The sequence below is a fragment of the Dendropsophus ebraccatus genome, chromosome 4 (genome assembly GCF_027789765.1).
Source record: "Dendropsophus ebraccatus isolate aDenEbr1 chromosome 4, aDenEbr1.pat, whole genome shotgun sequence".
Classification (NCBI taxonomy): Eukaryota; Metazoa; Chordata; class Amphibia; order Anura; family Hylidae; genus Dendropsophus; species Dendropsophus ebraccatus.
In genome coordinates this window covers 99582465-99599464 of record NC_091457.1, presented here as the reverse complement: position 1 = coordinate 99599464, position 17000 = coordinate 99582465, and the positions used below count along the sequence as shown (strand labels likewise).

Below are 17000 nucleotides of genomic sequence, written 5' to 3'. Positions count from 1 at the left end.
ACCGTTGTATTCAGGAGAACCTGCGTTACAAATTTTTGGCATGCTTTTTTTCTCATGTTCCTTTTAAAAATGAGAAACTTTAATCTAAACGTATATATTATTTGAAAATTTAAATTTTCGATTTTTTTTTACGGCCTAATTGTGAATCCTTTCCTCCAGCCCCTGTAGGGTTAAAATGCTCATTATACCCCTAGATTAATTCTTTAAGGTGTCTAGTTTCCAAAATGGGGTCACTTATGGGGGTTTCCAGTATACAAGCCTTCTAAATCCATTTAAAAAAAGAACTGGTCCCTAAAAAAAATCAGTTTTGGAAATTTTCACAAAATGTGATAATTTGCTCATAAATTTCTAAGCCCCATAACACCCTAAAAAAGTAAAATATGTTTCCCAAATTATGCCAGAATAAAGAGGACATATTGGTAATGTGATTTAGTAACTAATTTATGTGCTATGACTTCCTTTTTTAGAAGCAGAGAATTTCAGAAGTTCATAAAATGCAAAATTTTCAACTTTTTCTTGATATTTTGATGTTTTTCACAAAAAATACACAAAGTAGTGACCAAATTTTGCTACTAATATAAAGTGTCATATGTGACGAAAAAACAATCTCAGAATCGCTAGCATACGTTAAAGCATCACTGAGCTATAAGCGCATAAAGTGAGACAGATTTTGAAAAATGAGCCTGGTCATTAAGGCCAAAACAGGCTTTAGAGGCAAGGGGTTAAACAAACTTCTGACATGTCATATGTTTGTATCGGGTCGGAGTGCTGAGATATCTGCCAATCGTTAGAATGAAGGGGAAGACTTGCGCTCTCTGCCTTTTCATGTCTGTCTCACTGCTAAAGTGGCAGTCACTGAAATTATAATGGAGCTTCCGGTAATTCCGGCACCCACTGGTCGGATCACCACCAATCAATTTATTATCCTTTAACCTGGGCCTGCTGTAAAAAGGAAAAAAAAATTATACTTGCCCCAGTGCCTTGCAGCTCCTTCCAGTCTCCTGCAGCTTGTCTCTTTTTCCTTCTTCTAAGAGAGATGTTGCACCTTGGGCAGTGATTGGCTGAGCAGGCAGGTTCATCTTTGACCTCTCATCTCAGAAGTATCTAGTGGAAAAGAGTCTAGCAGCAAAGATCTGGAAGGAGCTGAGGAGGACCAGGAAGGTAAGTATGATTTTACATTTTTTAAAGCAGCCCCAGCAAAATATATATGAAATTGCATTGCCCATTTAACTGCTGGGAAAGGAAGCCTAATACCTACTCCTATAAGGATGTGGTGACACAAACATCATAATTTCCTTTTTAACAAAAACCATGAGGAAAGCGCCAAACCTGTCAAACTTACTGACCTATGGTGGGCTTAGTCCTGGTGCCCATCATTTTGACAGCAAAAAACAAACAAACAAACAAACAAAAAAACATACTGCATGCTGTGCTACTACTCTTCCTGTCCAATCTGGTGGAACAAGCAATAGAGATTCTGAAAGAAAAACAGAGAGTAGTGTGACCAAAGCCTTACCCAGTGACTCCACCAGCAGCACTGCACTGTAATAGGGCATGGTACTTGTTTTGTGCATGTGTGATTGGTTTTGTGTGCTGTGTAGGGGGACATAGAGCTAAGTATTTAGTATTATAATAAGGGGACTGTATGTAGTCTAGGAATATGCTGTAATTGCTGCTGTTATTAGGGACAGGTTTGGTATGAACAGGCTTATGTTTGTATAGGGTACAGATTGTTGTCTGTTATGTATATGGTAATTGTTTTGTAAGACTATAGTAATGCTTTATATTTTTAAATAAAGAACTATTTAAACTTGGGGTATGTGTGACGTTACTGGGGCAGTTCTGGGGGTATGTGTGACGTGACTAGGGCAGTTCTGGGGGTATGTGTGACGTGACTAGGGCAGTTCTGGGGGTATGTGTGACGTCACTGGGGCAGGTCTGGGGTAAACGTTCCATCACTGGGACAGAGTATGTGTGGCTGCATGTGGTCGGGGCCGGCTGAATGCCGAGCTGCATGCGGGGACTGAGCCGTGATCCCCCCATGTTAGACAGACAGCGCCCCCTCCCCTCCCGGCTGTGACAGCTCCGTCCCTCCTCCCCTCCCTCCCCTCTCCCCAGTCTGCAGTGCAGGCAGCAGGCAGGCAGATCGCTGCAGAGCCCGGTGCTCCCGTCTTTCCTCTAATCACCGCCGCCGCCGCCGTTCCCCTTCTGCTCGGCTGTGGTCTATGCCTTTCCCCGGATCCCGTCGCCCTCCCCTGAGCGGAGGATGAGGATGCTGGGTGGCTGCTCTTCCCTCTGGACATGGGGCATCTGACTGCGGAGACTGACTGATCGGGGGCAATAAGCGGGGAGGGGGGAGGGGGATCCCCGCTACGGACCGGAATCCGCGCCTGTGTCTTTCTGCCCGGACTCCAGGGACTGCACCCCAAGCTTCAGGGCACCTGCACCCCAACATCGGATCAGCATGGAGGCGGTGGACAAGGAGTGCGGGGCGCTGGGGGGGCTCTTCCAGGCCATCATCAATGACATGAAGGTAACCATGAGTGGTAGGGGGAGAGGGGCCGCCTCCATCACCCGGGGCTCTGTCATCTCCCGGCGGTGGGGGAGGGGCAGGGCTGGCATCTTTGTGTAAGTTCCAGGAGGCTGGGCTGCTGCAGAGCATCTCACCCCTGCATTACCAGGGTGTTACCAGGGATGGCACCCGCTGCCCCCACACCTGACGGGCTTCATGCGGCACCCAGCTCCCCTCCTCCTCCTCCTGCTGCAATGTACTCCATCTTATGTTCACCATGTACCCAGGTCAGTCATGTCCTGGGAAATATCACAACACTCATCAGATCCCAGGCTCACCCCATAGATAGCTGTCATTGAAGGTCAGAGTGATGGAGAGAGGGGCCAAGGGTCAGAGGGTTGTGCTGGGAGAGAAGGGGATGGGTGAGAGCTATGTCCTGAAAGAGAATGGGCCAGGGTCATTGATGTCCCGAGAGAAAATGGGCCAGGGTCATTGATGTCCCCGAGAGAAAATGGGCCAGGGTCATTAATGTCCCCGAGAGAGAATGGGCCAGGGTCATTGATGTTCCCGAGAGAGAATGGGCCAGGGTCATTGATGTCCCCGAGAGAAAATGGGCCAGGGTCATTGGTGTCCCAGAGACAGAAGGGGCTGGGTTTAGTGATTTTCCACTAGAAAAGGGGCTGGTGTCCTTAATGTCCCGGAGAGAAGGGGCAGGGGTTATTGATGTCCCATAGAGAAGGGGCAGGGGTTAGTGATGTCCCATAATAAAGGGGCAAGGGTTAGTGATTTCCCATAGAGAAGGGGCAGGGGTTAGTGATGTCCCATAGAGAAGGGGCAGGGGTTAGTGATGTCCCATAATAAAGGGGCAGGGGTTAGTGATGTCCCATAGAGAAGGGGCAGGGGTTAGTGATGTCCCATAGAGAAGGGGCAGGGGTTAGTGATGTCCCAGAGAGAAGGGGCAGGGGTTAGTGATGTCCCATAATGAAGGGGCAGGGGTTAGTGATGTCCCAGAGAGAAGGGGCAGGGGTTAGTGATGTCCCATAGAGAGGGGGCAGGGGTTAGTGATGTCCCATAGAGAAGGGGCAGGGGTTAGTGATGTCCCATAGAGAAGGGGCAGGGGTTAGTGATGTCCCATAATGAAGGGGCAGGGGTTAGTGATGTCCCAGAGAGAAGGGGCAGGGGTTAGTGATGTCCCATAATGAAGGGGCAGGGGTTAGTGATGTCCCATAGAGAAGGGGCAGGGGTTAGTAATGTCGCATAGAGAAGGGGCAGAGGTTAGTGATGTCCAGGAGAGAAGGGGCAGAGGTTAGTGATGTCCCATAGAGAAGGGGCAGGGGTTAGTGATGTCCCGGAGAGAAGGGGCAGGGGTTAGTGATGTCCCATAGAGGAGGGGCAGAAGTTAGTGATGTCCCATAGAGAAGGGGCAGGGGTTAGTGATGTCCCATAGAGAAGGGGCAGGGGTTAGTGATGTCCCATAATGAAGGGGCAGGGGTTAGTGATGTCCCAGAGAGAAGGGGCAGGGGTTAGTGATGTCCCATAATGAAGGGGCAGGGGTTAGTGATGTCCCATAGAGAAGGGGCAGGGGTTAGTAATGTCTCATAGAGAAGGGGCAGAGGTTAGTGATGTCCAGGAGAGAAGGGGCAGAGGTTAGTGATGTCCCATAGAGAAGGGGCAGGGGTTAGTGATGTCCCGGAGAGAAGGGGCAGGGGTTAGTGATGTCCCATAGAGGAGGGGCAGAAGTTAGTGATGTCCCATAGAGAAGGGGCAGGGGTTAGTGATGTCCCAGAGAGAAGGGGCAGAGGTTAGTGATGTCCCATAGAGAAGGGGCAGGGGTTAATGATGTCCCGTAGAGAAGGGGCAGGGGTTAGTGATGTCCCGGAGAGAAGGGGCAGGGGTTAGTGATGTCCCATAGAGAAGGGGCAGGGGTTAGTGATGTCCCATAGAGAAGGGGCAGGGGTTAGTGATGTCCCATAGAGGAGGGGCAGAGGTTAGTGATGTCCCATAGAGAAGGGGCAGGGGTTAGTGATGTCCCATAGAGAAGGGGCAGGGGTTAGTGATGTCCCGGAGAGAAGGGGCAGGGGTTAGTGATGTCCCAGAGAGAAGGGGCAGGGGTTAGTGATGTCCCGGAGAGAAGAGGCAGGGGTTAGTGATGTCCCGGAGAGAAGGGGCAGGGGTTAGTGATGTCCCGGAGAGAAGGGGCAGAGGTTAGTGATGTCCCGGAGAGAAGGGGCAGGGAAGAGTCATGTCCCAGAGAGAAGGGGTAGGGGTTAGTGATGTCCCATAGAGAAGGGGTAGAGGTTAGTGATGTCCCATAGAGAAGAGGTCGGGGTTAGTGACGTCCAAGGGAGAAGGGTCTGGTGTCAGTGATGTCCTAAGAGAGAAGGGTCCAGGGCTAGTGATATCCCAGAGAAAAGGTTCTGGTGTCAGTTATGTCCCAGAGAGAGAAAGGGCCAAAGTTAGTGATGTCCCAGAGAAAAGGGGCAAGGGTTAGTGGTGTCCAAGGGAGAGAAGGGACTGGGGCTAGTGATGTCCCATAGAGAAGGGGCCGGGATTAGTGATGTCCCAGGGAGAGATGGGGCCAAAGTTGGTCATGTCGCAGGGAGAGAAGGGGCCAAAGTTAGTGATGTCACAGAGAAAAGGGGCCAAGGGAGAGAAGGGACTGGGGGTAGTGATGTTCCAGAGAGGGCGAGGGCCAGGATTCTTAATATCCCAGAGGGAGAAGGGGACAGAGTTAGTGATGTCCCATAGAGAAGGGGCCGGGATTAGTGATATCCCAGGGAGAGATGGGGCCGAAGTTAGTGATGTCCAAGAGAAAAGGGGCCAGGGTTAAAATAATAATTAATAATTTTTTTATTTAAATAGCGCCCACAGATTCTGCAGCACTTTACAATTCTGGGGGTACATACATAGACAAAAATCAGACATTACAGAGATCTACATATAATTATCCAGTGAGGGCCCTGCTCGCATGCATCAGCTTAGCAGAGGCAGAGGGGCAAAGTCCTTCCTTTTTAGCATGGTCCGGCCATCTTTATAAATAAGGCAGTGCAGGTAAAGGTGGGTAAACCAGTCACCAACCAATGCCTGCCTGCTACAGGTCTAAGTGCTTGAATGCCTGGCGTATGTATATGGGGGAGGGGCAATTTAGGGAAGCTGGTAAGCCTGTTTGAACAGATGTGTTTTGAGGGCACGTTTGAAGCTTTGGGTATTGGAGGTGAGTCTGACAGTCTTGGGTAATGCATTCCATAGAACTGGTGCAGCTCGGGTGAAGTCCTGGAGACGGGAGTGAGAGGTGCGGATTAAGGGTTAGAATAGGGGCCAAGGGAGAGAAGGGACTAGGGGTAGTTATGTTCCAGAGCAGGCGAGGGCCAGGGTTCTTAATGTCCCAGAGAGAGAAGGGGACAGAGGTAGTGATGTCCCAGGGAGAGAAGAGGCCAGAATAAATGATGTCCCAGATAGAAGAGGCCAGAATACGTGATGTCCCAGATAGAAGAGGCCAGGGTTAGTGAGGTTCCAGGGAGAAAAGGGACTGAGGGTCAATGATGTCCAAGAGAGGGAAGGAGACAGGGTCAGTGATGTCACAGGGAGTAAAAGGGCCATGATCAGTGATGTCTTAGGGAAAGAAAGGACCGTGAGCCAGTGATGTTCGTAGGAAGAAGGGGCTGAAAGACATTTATGTGTTAAAAGGGACTGAGGGTCAGGAATGCCCTTAGGAGGAAATGGTCAGCGTAGTGTCCCTGGAACTAAGGGGTTAGTTTTATAGTGATGCTCCAGTGATACAAAAATGGGAAAAGTGCACAAGGAGTACAGGTTGCTGGGGGCTCCTCCGCCTCCATCATCTGGGGCTCTGTTGTTTTCTGGATTTTGTAAATTCCAGGAGACTGGTCTTCTGCATTCTCAAGATGGTAACAGGGATGGCACCTGCTGACCCACTGACTGGCATCAATCGTGACCTATGAGAGGAGCAGCAGGGGTCAGTGATGTCCCAGGGGTGAAGGAGCCAGTGTCAGTGATATCACACAATAGAAGGGGCTGTTGTCACTGAAGAACCGAGACAAAAGGGGCTAAAAATCAGAGTTTTACCCTGGGAAAGAAGGGGCTTGTGAGTATTGTCCCCATAAGAGAGGGGCCTGGGGAAGTTATGCTGGGGTCAAAGATTTCTGGGAAAACACCTTAGGTCAGAGTGATGGAGAAAAGGGACCCATGAGGGAAGCTGCTAGTAATAGAATAAAAAGGGCAGGTATCAGTGATGTCCCAGGACGGAAGGGGCCAGAGGGCAGAGTATTATCCTGGACAAGAAGGACCTAGGGTAAGCATTATGTCCCAAGAGGGAATGGATGGTGATAGATAGCGTAATGTCCTGATAGATAAGAGTTAGGATGTCCCAGAGAGAAGGGGTCAAGGTTCCAGTAATATCCTGGGAGAGAATGGGTAATTATCAGTAATGTCTCAGGGGTTAGAAGGGGATGTCAGTGTGTTATTTTGGGAAAGAAGGGCCTGGGGGAGAGTATTATGTCAAAAGAGAAGGGGCTATGGTCAGAGCAATGTGCCCGGACATAAGGGGCTGGGGTTAGTTTAATGTCCAAGGAAAGAAGGAATCTGGGCCAGAGAAGTGTCCCAGAAGAGAAGGGGCTGTGAGCAGGAGGTATAGTGGTTTCCTAGTAGAGCATGGTCTAGGTATGAGAGTGTTGAGAAAAAGGTTTTTATGTAGACGTGACTGGACACAGTAAGGATTTCATTTGTTGATATTACTGATAAATACTGGAAAGGGGGTCACATACTATTCCCGGGCCCTGCAGCTCTGTCCTAGGAATAGGAAGCTTAATAACCTTTCAATAGACTTTATTTCAGTTGCTCACTATTTAAGACCTCTGCTTGCTGTCATTAAATGTTTCCGTAGCTGAGTATCTGTGGTAGCATTATTTCAGGTTTTGGCCACTGGAGGGGCTCATCCTCCCCTTCTGTACACCACTTATATAGAGACATTGGGCCGTACCTCTTTACTCTGTATGCAGGCTGTAAAACTCAGAGGGTTTTGCTGTATTGTGTCTCTATGGACAGTACCCCTCTCCTGCATGTTGTGTATATTGTGCCTTGCTATGTACTGTATGTAAGACACAGTTAAGTACCACTTCTTTTTTTCTGAGCTCTGTAAGGACACTACATGATACCACCTCTCCTGTAAGCTGGGTATATTATCATTGTCTTGTGTATGTAAGGGCACTGAAAAACACACCTTCTCTTGTTCTGTGCTGTATAGGGACAGCTTCAGTCATGGATGGGCCCCCAATGGGTTCTGCAAACTATGTTTCAGCATGTGGCAGGAAGAGTTAGAAGGGTTAATCCACGGCGTCTCCTTCATTGACAGGATTTCTTGCTTATGACAAGTGTTGGGGCTGCTCCTTGGCAGACGAGGAGTAAGACGCATTCACGCTGTGTCTGGCGGAGTTGGCAAAGGAGGGGGGCACATATGCTCAGACATTTATATTGTGATAATAGATTCTGAATGTAGACTGTGCAGGAAGAATTCACAAGATCATGGTCACAGAGCTTTGGTCACTGCACAGTATCAACCTGTAAGAATAAGGAGCCAAGATCAGCAGAGATATAATAATGAAAATAAAGACACTGAGGAGGAGATTTAAAGGGCCAGCGCAGTCTTTGCATTGGTTATTGCCTATCTGGGCTTCAGCAAAGCCTTTGCTATGGTTCCTTTTTAGCTGATAAATTACTGAATACTGTCAAGGAAAAGAAAACGCTTTAAATCAGCTCACCATGCTTGCTTATATGGTCTGTATGGCGTGATTTTAAAGCCTCTCATTTTATGTGATGCCATAAATAAAATTTGGAATTTTATTGAGGAGCTGGAGATGGACTTTCTTTCTTATACTGAATACTGTACCTATTTCCCAAATATTTCCATGTATTAGTATTAGTATTTGTAGTTGGATGAAGAATAAATATCAGACAGTTATTAGGGGTATTCCAGATCCTTTTTTACAGAATCGGACTGTGAAACTGATCTCCTGCCGCACCTGCTGTCATAGTTTTGATACCCACTGTGTTGGCACAAGGAGCTGCTCGCTCAGCCAATCAGTGTCTGAGGTGGAACACCACTGTGGGAAGTGATTGGCTAAGCAGGCAGACCACACAGCAGCAGTGAAGGTACAGTGGACATAAGAAGTTTACACACGCCTGCTTTGTCATGTAGAAAAAAACATACCAAAAAGAATCATTTTTAGAAGTTTTTCCACTTTTAATGTCTCCTACAATCTGTACAATTCACTAGGCTAGGGCTACATGGCAATTCCCAGTCATGCAACTCAATCACTGGTACAAATGAATGGGATTGTGATGTGTTATAGCGCAGCCTTTTTTTGGACGATGTGGAGATATGCTTTGGGTTATTGTCGCGCTGAAAGGTGAAAATTATCTTCAGCTTTTAAGCAGAGGCCTGAAGATTTTGTGCCAAAATTTACTTGATATGTGGAACTGATCATATTTCTCTCCACCTTGACCCAGTTCCAGCTACAGAAAAACAGCATAATGCTGCCTGCACCATGCATTACTATGGGTATGGTGATCTTGTGGTGATGTGCAGTGTTTGCTTTGTACCAAACACATCTTATGGGATTACAGCCAAAATGTTTGTCTTTGATCTCATCAGACTATAACCCATTTTGACAAAACATAACTGGGCTTTGATGTTTCTTTGGGTTAAAAAAAGGCTTTAGCCTTTCCACCCTGCCCCACAGCCCAGATATATAAAGAATACAAGAGATTTTTGTCACATGCAGTACACAACCAGTACCTGCCAGAAATTCCTGCAGCTCCTTTAATGTTGCTGTAGGCCTCTTGGCAGGACCTCTTTCCTCTTGTCTTTTAATCAATTTTTGAAATGTCTAGTTCTTGGTAATGTCACTGTTACGGCAATTTTTTTTCACCTCTTGATGATCAAAAAAATCTGTGTTTTTATGGTGTATCTGATGCCTTGGAATTTTTTTGTGCCCTTCTTTTGACTGATACCTTTCAGCAGTGAGATCCCATTGATCTGTTGCAAGCTGTTTAAAGATTGTGGCTTTTGCTGTAAAATGCAATGTAAACTAAGAAAATGTCAGGGAAATCTGAATTAGGGTTAAATGGGCTATTTGGCAATAGAAAAAACATAGTAGCTTTCTTTCATAAACAGCAGAACTCTTCTTCTCAGTTTGTGTGTGGTATTGCAGTTCATTTCCATTAAAATGAATAGAGTAGTTGTAGTATAACACATGACCTGAAGAAAGGTGTGGTGCTGTTTTTGGAAACTTTATGTAAAGAATCTATGTAAATGATGGCAGCTGTGTACTGACTACTAATTCACAAGAGTGTAAGGGCCTTATTACACAGGATGATTATCCTGCAAAAAATTGTTATGTCGTTCAAATTTAAATAATTGTTCTGTGTAATGCAGGCAACGATCGGAAAATCATTCATGTGTCGTTGATCATTGATTTAGATCTGAACTTAAAATCATTCGCTAATCATTCGCTGTGATTCCACATTCGTTCGCTTGTTCACTAATCGTTCAGTGTAATTTCACATTGTTCATTATTTTGCTGGGATCAGAAGTAAACTATCATAGTAACGATCATAGTAACGGTCGTAACTAACGACTATCGTTCTGTGTAATATGGCGACCGATTTCTGGTTAACGATAAACAATCTCGTTTGCGAACGTTTATCGTTAGTCATTAATTCATTAATCGTTAAAAATCGGTCCATGTAATAGGACCCTAAGGGTGCGTTCACACCTACAGGATCTGCAGCAGATTTGATGCTGTGTTCAGTTATTTAAATGAAATCTGCTGCAGAAAATCTGCTGCAGATCCTGTAGGTGTGAACGCACCATTAATGTGATTGCCTAATGGTGCGTTTACACAGGCAGATTTATCTGACAGATCTTTAAAGCCAAAGCCAGGAACAGACTATAGACAGAGAAAAGGTCATAAAGGAAAGACTGAGATTGCTCCTCTTTTCAAATCCATTCCTGGCTTTGGCTTAAAAAATCTGTCATATAAATCTGTCTGTGTAAACGCACCATAATTCTGAACACAGCCAGATCCCCAATTATAAAATTATGATGCAACCACATTATTTTAGTTTTGTTATTTTTATTTGCCCCCTCTAAATGATACTGGTTTGCTTTCCAATGGAATTGTATAATTTTTGGTCACTTTAGGGGTGGCGTCATACATACCGCATTCATAGTGGATTTCACGCTTCGAGCTTCTTGCTGTGAAATCTGTCGCAATACTGATTTTTATTAAAGTCTGTGGCACTCCATTCCTAAATCCCATCGTAAATTCTGCTGCAAGAATATTGTGCTATAGACTTGTAAAAGATAACTACGGTACTTGGCTCCCAACCCCATGCTTACCTGTCTGCGTTACACTGGTGCGCTCCTGTATGCTTCTGGTGGTCCCTGTACAATGACACGCTCAGCCAGTCACTGCGCCGTCCTGACGCAGCCAGCGATTGGCTGAGCAGGCTGTCACTGAGCAGGGACCCAGAGAAGCAAGTAGGAGCAAGCCGGTGGAATGTGGACAGGTAAGCATGGGGTTAGGAGCCAAGTAGTTAACTTTTACAAGTATGTGGCACAATACATTTTAGCAGGGGAATACAAATATGGAATTTGCATGGAAATTTTTATAACTTGAAGGTCTGCCTGTCCCGTTGACCCAATGGTGGGGGCTGGGGGTTTGTAAACTTTATATTTATGCAATATATGTTTTCTTTCTGTTTTACTGGAGCCTGAGCCTGATTCTGTATAAATAATATTGGAGTACTACTTTTAAAGCAAATATTTCACCAAAAATGTCATATGAACTGGTAGCCCCTCTATATCCATCTGATATTATGCTTACCCTGCTTCAATATTCAACAAGCCAGGCTTGGCTTATGTCAATGAACTATGCTCAGCTGTAGTGCCTATGGCGAGACTAACAATGCATTCCATAGTTGTTATTATCTATCCAGTCTCTTTCCCTAGTTCTGAGCTGCTGCTTTGTGCTGAAGACACGAAAAGCTGTGTGTGAGCTTTTCTCTCTGTATCCGTCTCACTGAGATTGTGTCTTCTGGCATTACAAAGTTGCAGATAGGGACTTGTTTACATCAGCCGCTTTGGAAGGGAGGAGGGAGAGGGGGACAATGGACATCACAGCACATGCATGGTGGTTGTGGTAATGTAAGCCAAGTCCTGCATGCTGATGTACATTAAAAAGGAGTGTGCACAACTTTACAGCAATAGAGACACAGACACTGCTTTCCCCTGGATACAAATATTTTATTTTAATGGATGCACAGGTGCCGCAGGTTCATATGACATTTTTGCAGTGACAGATTCGCTTTAATGGTGTCTATTCTGGGCAGAAACTGGTTACAAGTGGTGGCCACAAGGGTCTGTTCTGGGTGCTGCTCCTTTTACTATGTTTTTAAGTGACATAGGAGAAGGTTTGGTAGGTAAGGTTTGTCTGTGTGCTGAAGACACAGAAGTGTGTAATAGGGGTGCTATTCAGCGATATGGAAAATGAGTTAGTTTTACTAGATAGCTTTACTCAATGTTTCCACATGTAAACTGATGCTAAGAATCTTTTGTCGTGTTGGACTTCAGAAGAGAAGGATTTAGGGGTAGTGATTTGAGTCAATACTGCAGCCAAGCAAGTTAAAGTGAATGTACCAACAGGTATATTGCTTTAAGATTTTTACATGAATAGACTAGCGCCGGCGTGGGAATGCTGGTGCTGCGGTCCGTTTTATGAACTGTGGCTCGGTTCCTGTGCACGCCGCCAGTCTATTCCCAGTCACCGGCTCGGGCAGACCAGATCTGCTGTCACTGACTAGAAAAGTTTATCTTCAGATCTCGTCTTCTGCTACAGCTGAGACTTTGTTACAGTGTGTTGGTTCAGACAATCCTTTTTGAGCTGAACACAGCAGTAGTTGTATGACGATAACTTGAGTGCCAGCAGAAGGTTTTGTCTACACAAGCTGCAGAATTGAAGCTACATTTAGACATCACTGCAGGTTGTTTGCTAGACAAGGCCTCGGGGAACTGCAGAAGACAAGGAGCAAACACTGAAATATCAAGGGGGGGGGGGGGGATCTGAGCAGCTGATGCCTCTTCTGTTCATGCTATGGTCAGCAGTAACTGAGAGCAGGGACTCTTGTACTGAAGTGTATATAGATATATAGGAAGAATTGCCTCATAAGTGAGATCTTTGTAGCAAGCCGCTTATTCCCTTTTTTCTGATTTATTATAGAGAACAAAGACTGAAGGTGGCGATCACAGCATAGGTCACCAACATAATCTATAACAGTTTAGAAAAATGTCAGCCAAACCTGCCAATTTTGGCATGACTGCCCTCAGGGTGACAAAAGGATGGAACGTTTTGGATTTCAGTAGCCTGTTCCTTTTGTTCTCGGAGAGAAAAGCCATCGACAGAGGAATTACCAGGGGATTACACCTCCTCTCCCTATTTTGAACACATGAAAGCTAAATGCTTGGCTGAAATGTTTATGTACATGGGGTTGGGAGACAGCGATAGTATGTGTATGGCTTCACAATTCCCAAAATAGTATAACAATTTGACCCTGCTGGGACCCCCCCCCCCCCCTTATGGCCCTATTACACTGCCCGATATACAGAAGGAAACCAGTGCAGAACTGTCAGATCAGCACTTGCTCCCACCTCGTACCCTGGTCACTGTCTGTGATATTACATGCACACACATCGAGTGGGAGCGGGGGGGGGGGGGGGGGGGGGGTGGCGTTGGCAGCTATGGGAGGGGCTGCCCGGATGATCATCTGGCTGGCCCATAGAGGAGAGCGGCGGTCTGCTGCTGCTGCTCCTATTACACTAGGCGATGGGTAGCAGACTGTCGCTACCGTCATTGTGTATTTAGAACTTGCTGAAAGACAGCGATCAGCTGACATCATGCATGTCGGCTGATTGTTGCCTTTCAATACGAGCTATTTCATTAAATGATTTTATGCTGGCCAAAGTACGGCAGATAATTGATTCGTGTAATAGTGATCTTAGAATGGAGGAAAATTGTCCCCCTATTAAATTGTTTGTTCCCCATTCTGTTGGGGGGCAGTTTTCCTCCATAGATACCCCCCCCCCCCCCCCCCAAATAGGCAGTGTCTGTGTCTACATACATTACTATCCTATACTGATCCTGATTTACTCTACCACAATTCTGCCGGTAGAATCTTTGCGCACATACATACATTATTTATCCTGTATTGATCCTGATTTACGGTATTATACTCCTAAGCTGCACTTATCATTCTGCTTGTAGATGCCTATATAATCATCTTCCTGTCATTGTAAAGCTTAACCTCTGGTGGCTGTACATGTTTTAGGTTGTGATGTCTCTGAATATTTACTACATGTTTTTAATTCTTCTGCAGAGCTCCTACCCGATCTGGGAGGACTTCAACTCTAAAGCCACTAAACTCCACTCCCAGCTCAGGTAAGTGACCCTGTGAGTGGTCCCTCCATGCTGCCGCTGCAGCCCAGTGTCAGTCATACATTCATTGCGGTGCCGCAATGTTCCAGACCATTCAGGGCTCGTGTCTGGTCGGTACATAAGTCTTCATCCCTGTAAAATGTCACAGAATATTCATTTTATGAAGTTTTTTGTACAGAAGACCATGCTGGCCCCTTAAATTCCACTACTAGTACTAAATGCCGTATGGTTATAGATGTTTACTTACCCTCTGTTAACTGCTATGAATCAATGCACTGTTTGGTGAGTCTCTATAACCAGGGTTCTGATCAGCGTCATGAATTATATTTGGAAAGAGACAAATCATCACATGATCTGAGAAGAGCCTCGGCATTCCCGCTCCTGGGAGATAAAGCGGATAAAAAATGTCTGCCTTGGGGTTATAAGCCTGTCCAGCAATCGCTGCAGTATACAGCCATGGCACAACCCCACATCAGGACCAGACAAGGTCTCTAGAAAGACAACTGGGGGAAAATACATCCCTTCCACCCCCAAATTTACATGCAATAACACCTAGTACAGCCATAATACAGTGCCCAGAGGAGATATATATATATATATATATATATATATATATATATATGTATATATATATATATATGTATATATATATATATATATATATATATATATATACACACACACACAGCCATATAGTGCCAATAGTATACAGCTGCTGTATAATGCCAACCTGATACAACCACACAGTCATATCTTTACATACAATGGAGGAAATTTATCAAGCTGTCTTACAGGATCATCCTCATCGATGCCCATAGTAACCAATTACAGCTCAGCTTTCATTTATCATACAGTGCTCAGGTAAAATGAAAGTGGAGCTCTACTTGGTTGCTATGGGCAACAAAGAATTATATTATCAGACATCGCAAATCTCCCCCAATAGGGACATGGTGAAATCCCTAACAGTGATTGTGCTAATTGTATTGTGTGTTAAGGCCCTATTATAGAGAGTGATTATCTGCCAAATCAGGTAGATATCTCCCTGTGTAATAGAGACAGCGATCAGCCGACGAGCGAGCATTTGCAGTCTTTCAACCGGCCAAAAAATCTGTGTAATAAGGGGTGCAGGGCCGATGGTTGATTGAAACAGGGGCTGTGTAAACATGGCTTGAGATGCTTGTGCAGCTCTGGCCGCACAATTTTCAAGCTGTTTAATAGGCTGTGTAAGCGAGCATCGGTCTAGCGGATCAGTGGTTGCTAGCAACGCAGGTCAGGCCATCTAATATAACCTTTAGTATAATATACTAGTAAAAGGCCCATGTTCATACATTTGAAAAGAAATATAACCTCAATGAAGCTTGGTAATCCTGATCGCATGGTTGGGTGTTCTGGGAACATAAAGCAGAGCAGAGCAGTATGGCAGCAGCTTAGCTTCTAGAAACCACAGGAACAGTCAGCTGTGCTGAATGTTTATGTGTATATGGAGGACAGAAGAGATAACTGTTGGCAGTAGTGTAGTTGCCATGAAGGCAGACCACGCAACTGCTATGGAGCCTGTGCCGTGAGAGAACCCATGGAACCTGGTCTGCCTTCAGGGTATGCCAGTGAAAGCACATACACATACTCACCTGGCCCAGTGCAGTCCTGTTTGTTCTCCTAGCGCACAAGAAGGAAGGGAGAACAAAGGAACTGTGCCAGGGGCCGAGTATATGACGTGGGGAGCGCGGGGCCATCTTTATGCATGCGACACTATTAACTCTCCTCTATCTTCCCAGGACCACAGTGCTGGCAGCTGTCGCCTTCCTTGATGCTTTTCAGAAAGTGGCAGATATGGCGACCAATACCCGAGGTGAGCCTCCACTACATCATCATGTCAGCACATCTTCGTCCCATCATCTACTTGGTATCTCTACAACTGATGTTTGATTTTGCAGGAGCTACACGTGACATTGGATCTGCGCTCACCCGCATGTGTATGAGACACCGTAGCATTGAGAGCAAACTCAGACACTTCACAAAGTAAGAACCTGTAGGAAATAGCAAAACAGAACTGGCATAAAAAGGGTTAGAATATGGCACCATTTACATGTCCAGATCATCAGACCTGTGCCATTTTCTATTTGCTTACCCCAGTGAACACAAACCTAAAATAATGTGAATAAAAGCTGTTGTAGAGGGTCCTGAGAAGGTGGGGTCTGTATTGTCATCCTGCATAGGAACAAACAAGGCAAAGGGAATCCAATAGCCTTAAATGGGTTATCAAGCGCTACAAAAACATGGCCACTTTCCCCCTACTGTTGTCTCCAGTTTGGGTGGGGTTTTGAAACTCTGTTCCATTGAAGTAACTGGAGCTTAATTGAAAACCACACCTGAACTAGAGACAACAGTAGGGGGAAAAGTGGTTATGTTTTTGTAGTGCTGGATAACCCCTTTAAGTGTGAAACTGGGAGTTTTAGCAGGAGACATAACACCCCCTGACCTTTGCTCTGGATGAAGGAAATCTGGCTATAGCTCTGTAATAAGGACATAAAGATTCAGTCCACGACCCTAAGCACAGGAATATGAATACCTAGGCACTTAACCCCCTCCGCTACAGTTTATCACCTTGATGCTGGTTTCACACATGGCAGGTTTTTTTTTAAACTGCCATTGCAGTTGTTGTACCAAAACCAGAAGTGGATCTAAAAGGAAAAAGAAGTACAAGTCCTCCCTTTATATTTTCCATCACATTTGAATTCACTTCTGGCTTTTAGGTAAAAAAAAAAAACCCCTGCCATGTGTGAAACCAACATGAATAGTGTTAGATTTATGTTTTTCTTTGCAGTGCCCTCATGGAGAGTTTAATAACCCCTCTGCAGGAAAGGATTGAAGACTGGAAGAAAACTGCAAATACACTGGACAAAGAGCATGCACGCGGTAAGGAGAGCCTCCACATCCCCTCAAATACATATGAATCAGCTGAACCGTGCTCCCCCCCCCAT

The 17000-nt window shown here is 45.6% G+C and overlaps 1 protein-coding gene across 4 annotated transcripts in view; it reads left to right on the top strand.

Annotated features, from left to right (window-relative positions):
• The first annotated feature begins 2131 nt into the window (after positions 1-2131).
• Positions 2132-17000, top strand: part of MTSS2 (MTSS I-BAR domain containing 2) — a 28998-nt gene continuing 14129 nt past the window's right edge. For 2 of the 4 annotated variants that reach the window (XM_069966375.1, XM_069966374.1), the window contains exons 1-5: positions 2132-2533; positions 13961-14022; positions 15795-15868; positions 15954-16038; positions 16844-16935. In XM_069966375.1, the coding sequence (XP_069822476.1) occupies positions 2465-2533; positions 13961-14022; positions 15795-15868; positions 15954-16038; positions 16844-16935 (382 nt within the window). In that variant the 5' untranslated portion in view covers positions 2132-2464. Of the gene's footprint in view, positions 2534-13960; positions 14023-14969; positions 15050-15794; positions 15869-15953; positions 16039-16688; positions 16773-16843; positions 16936-17000 lie in introns of those variants that run through there. The other 2 variants (XM_069966376.1, XM_069966377.1) reach the window with 2 other exon arrangements.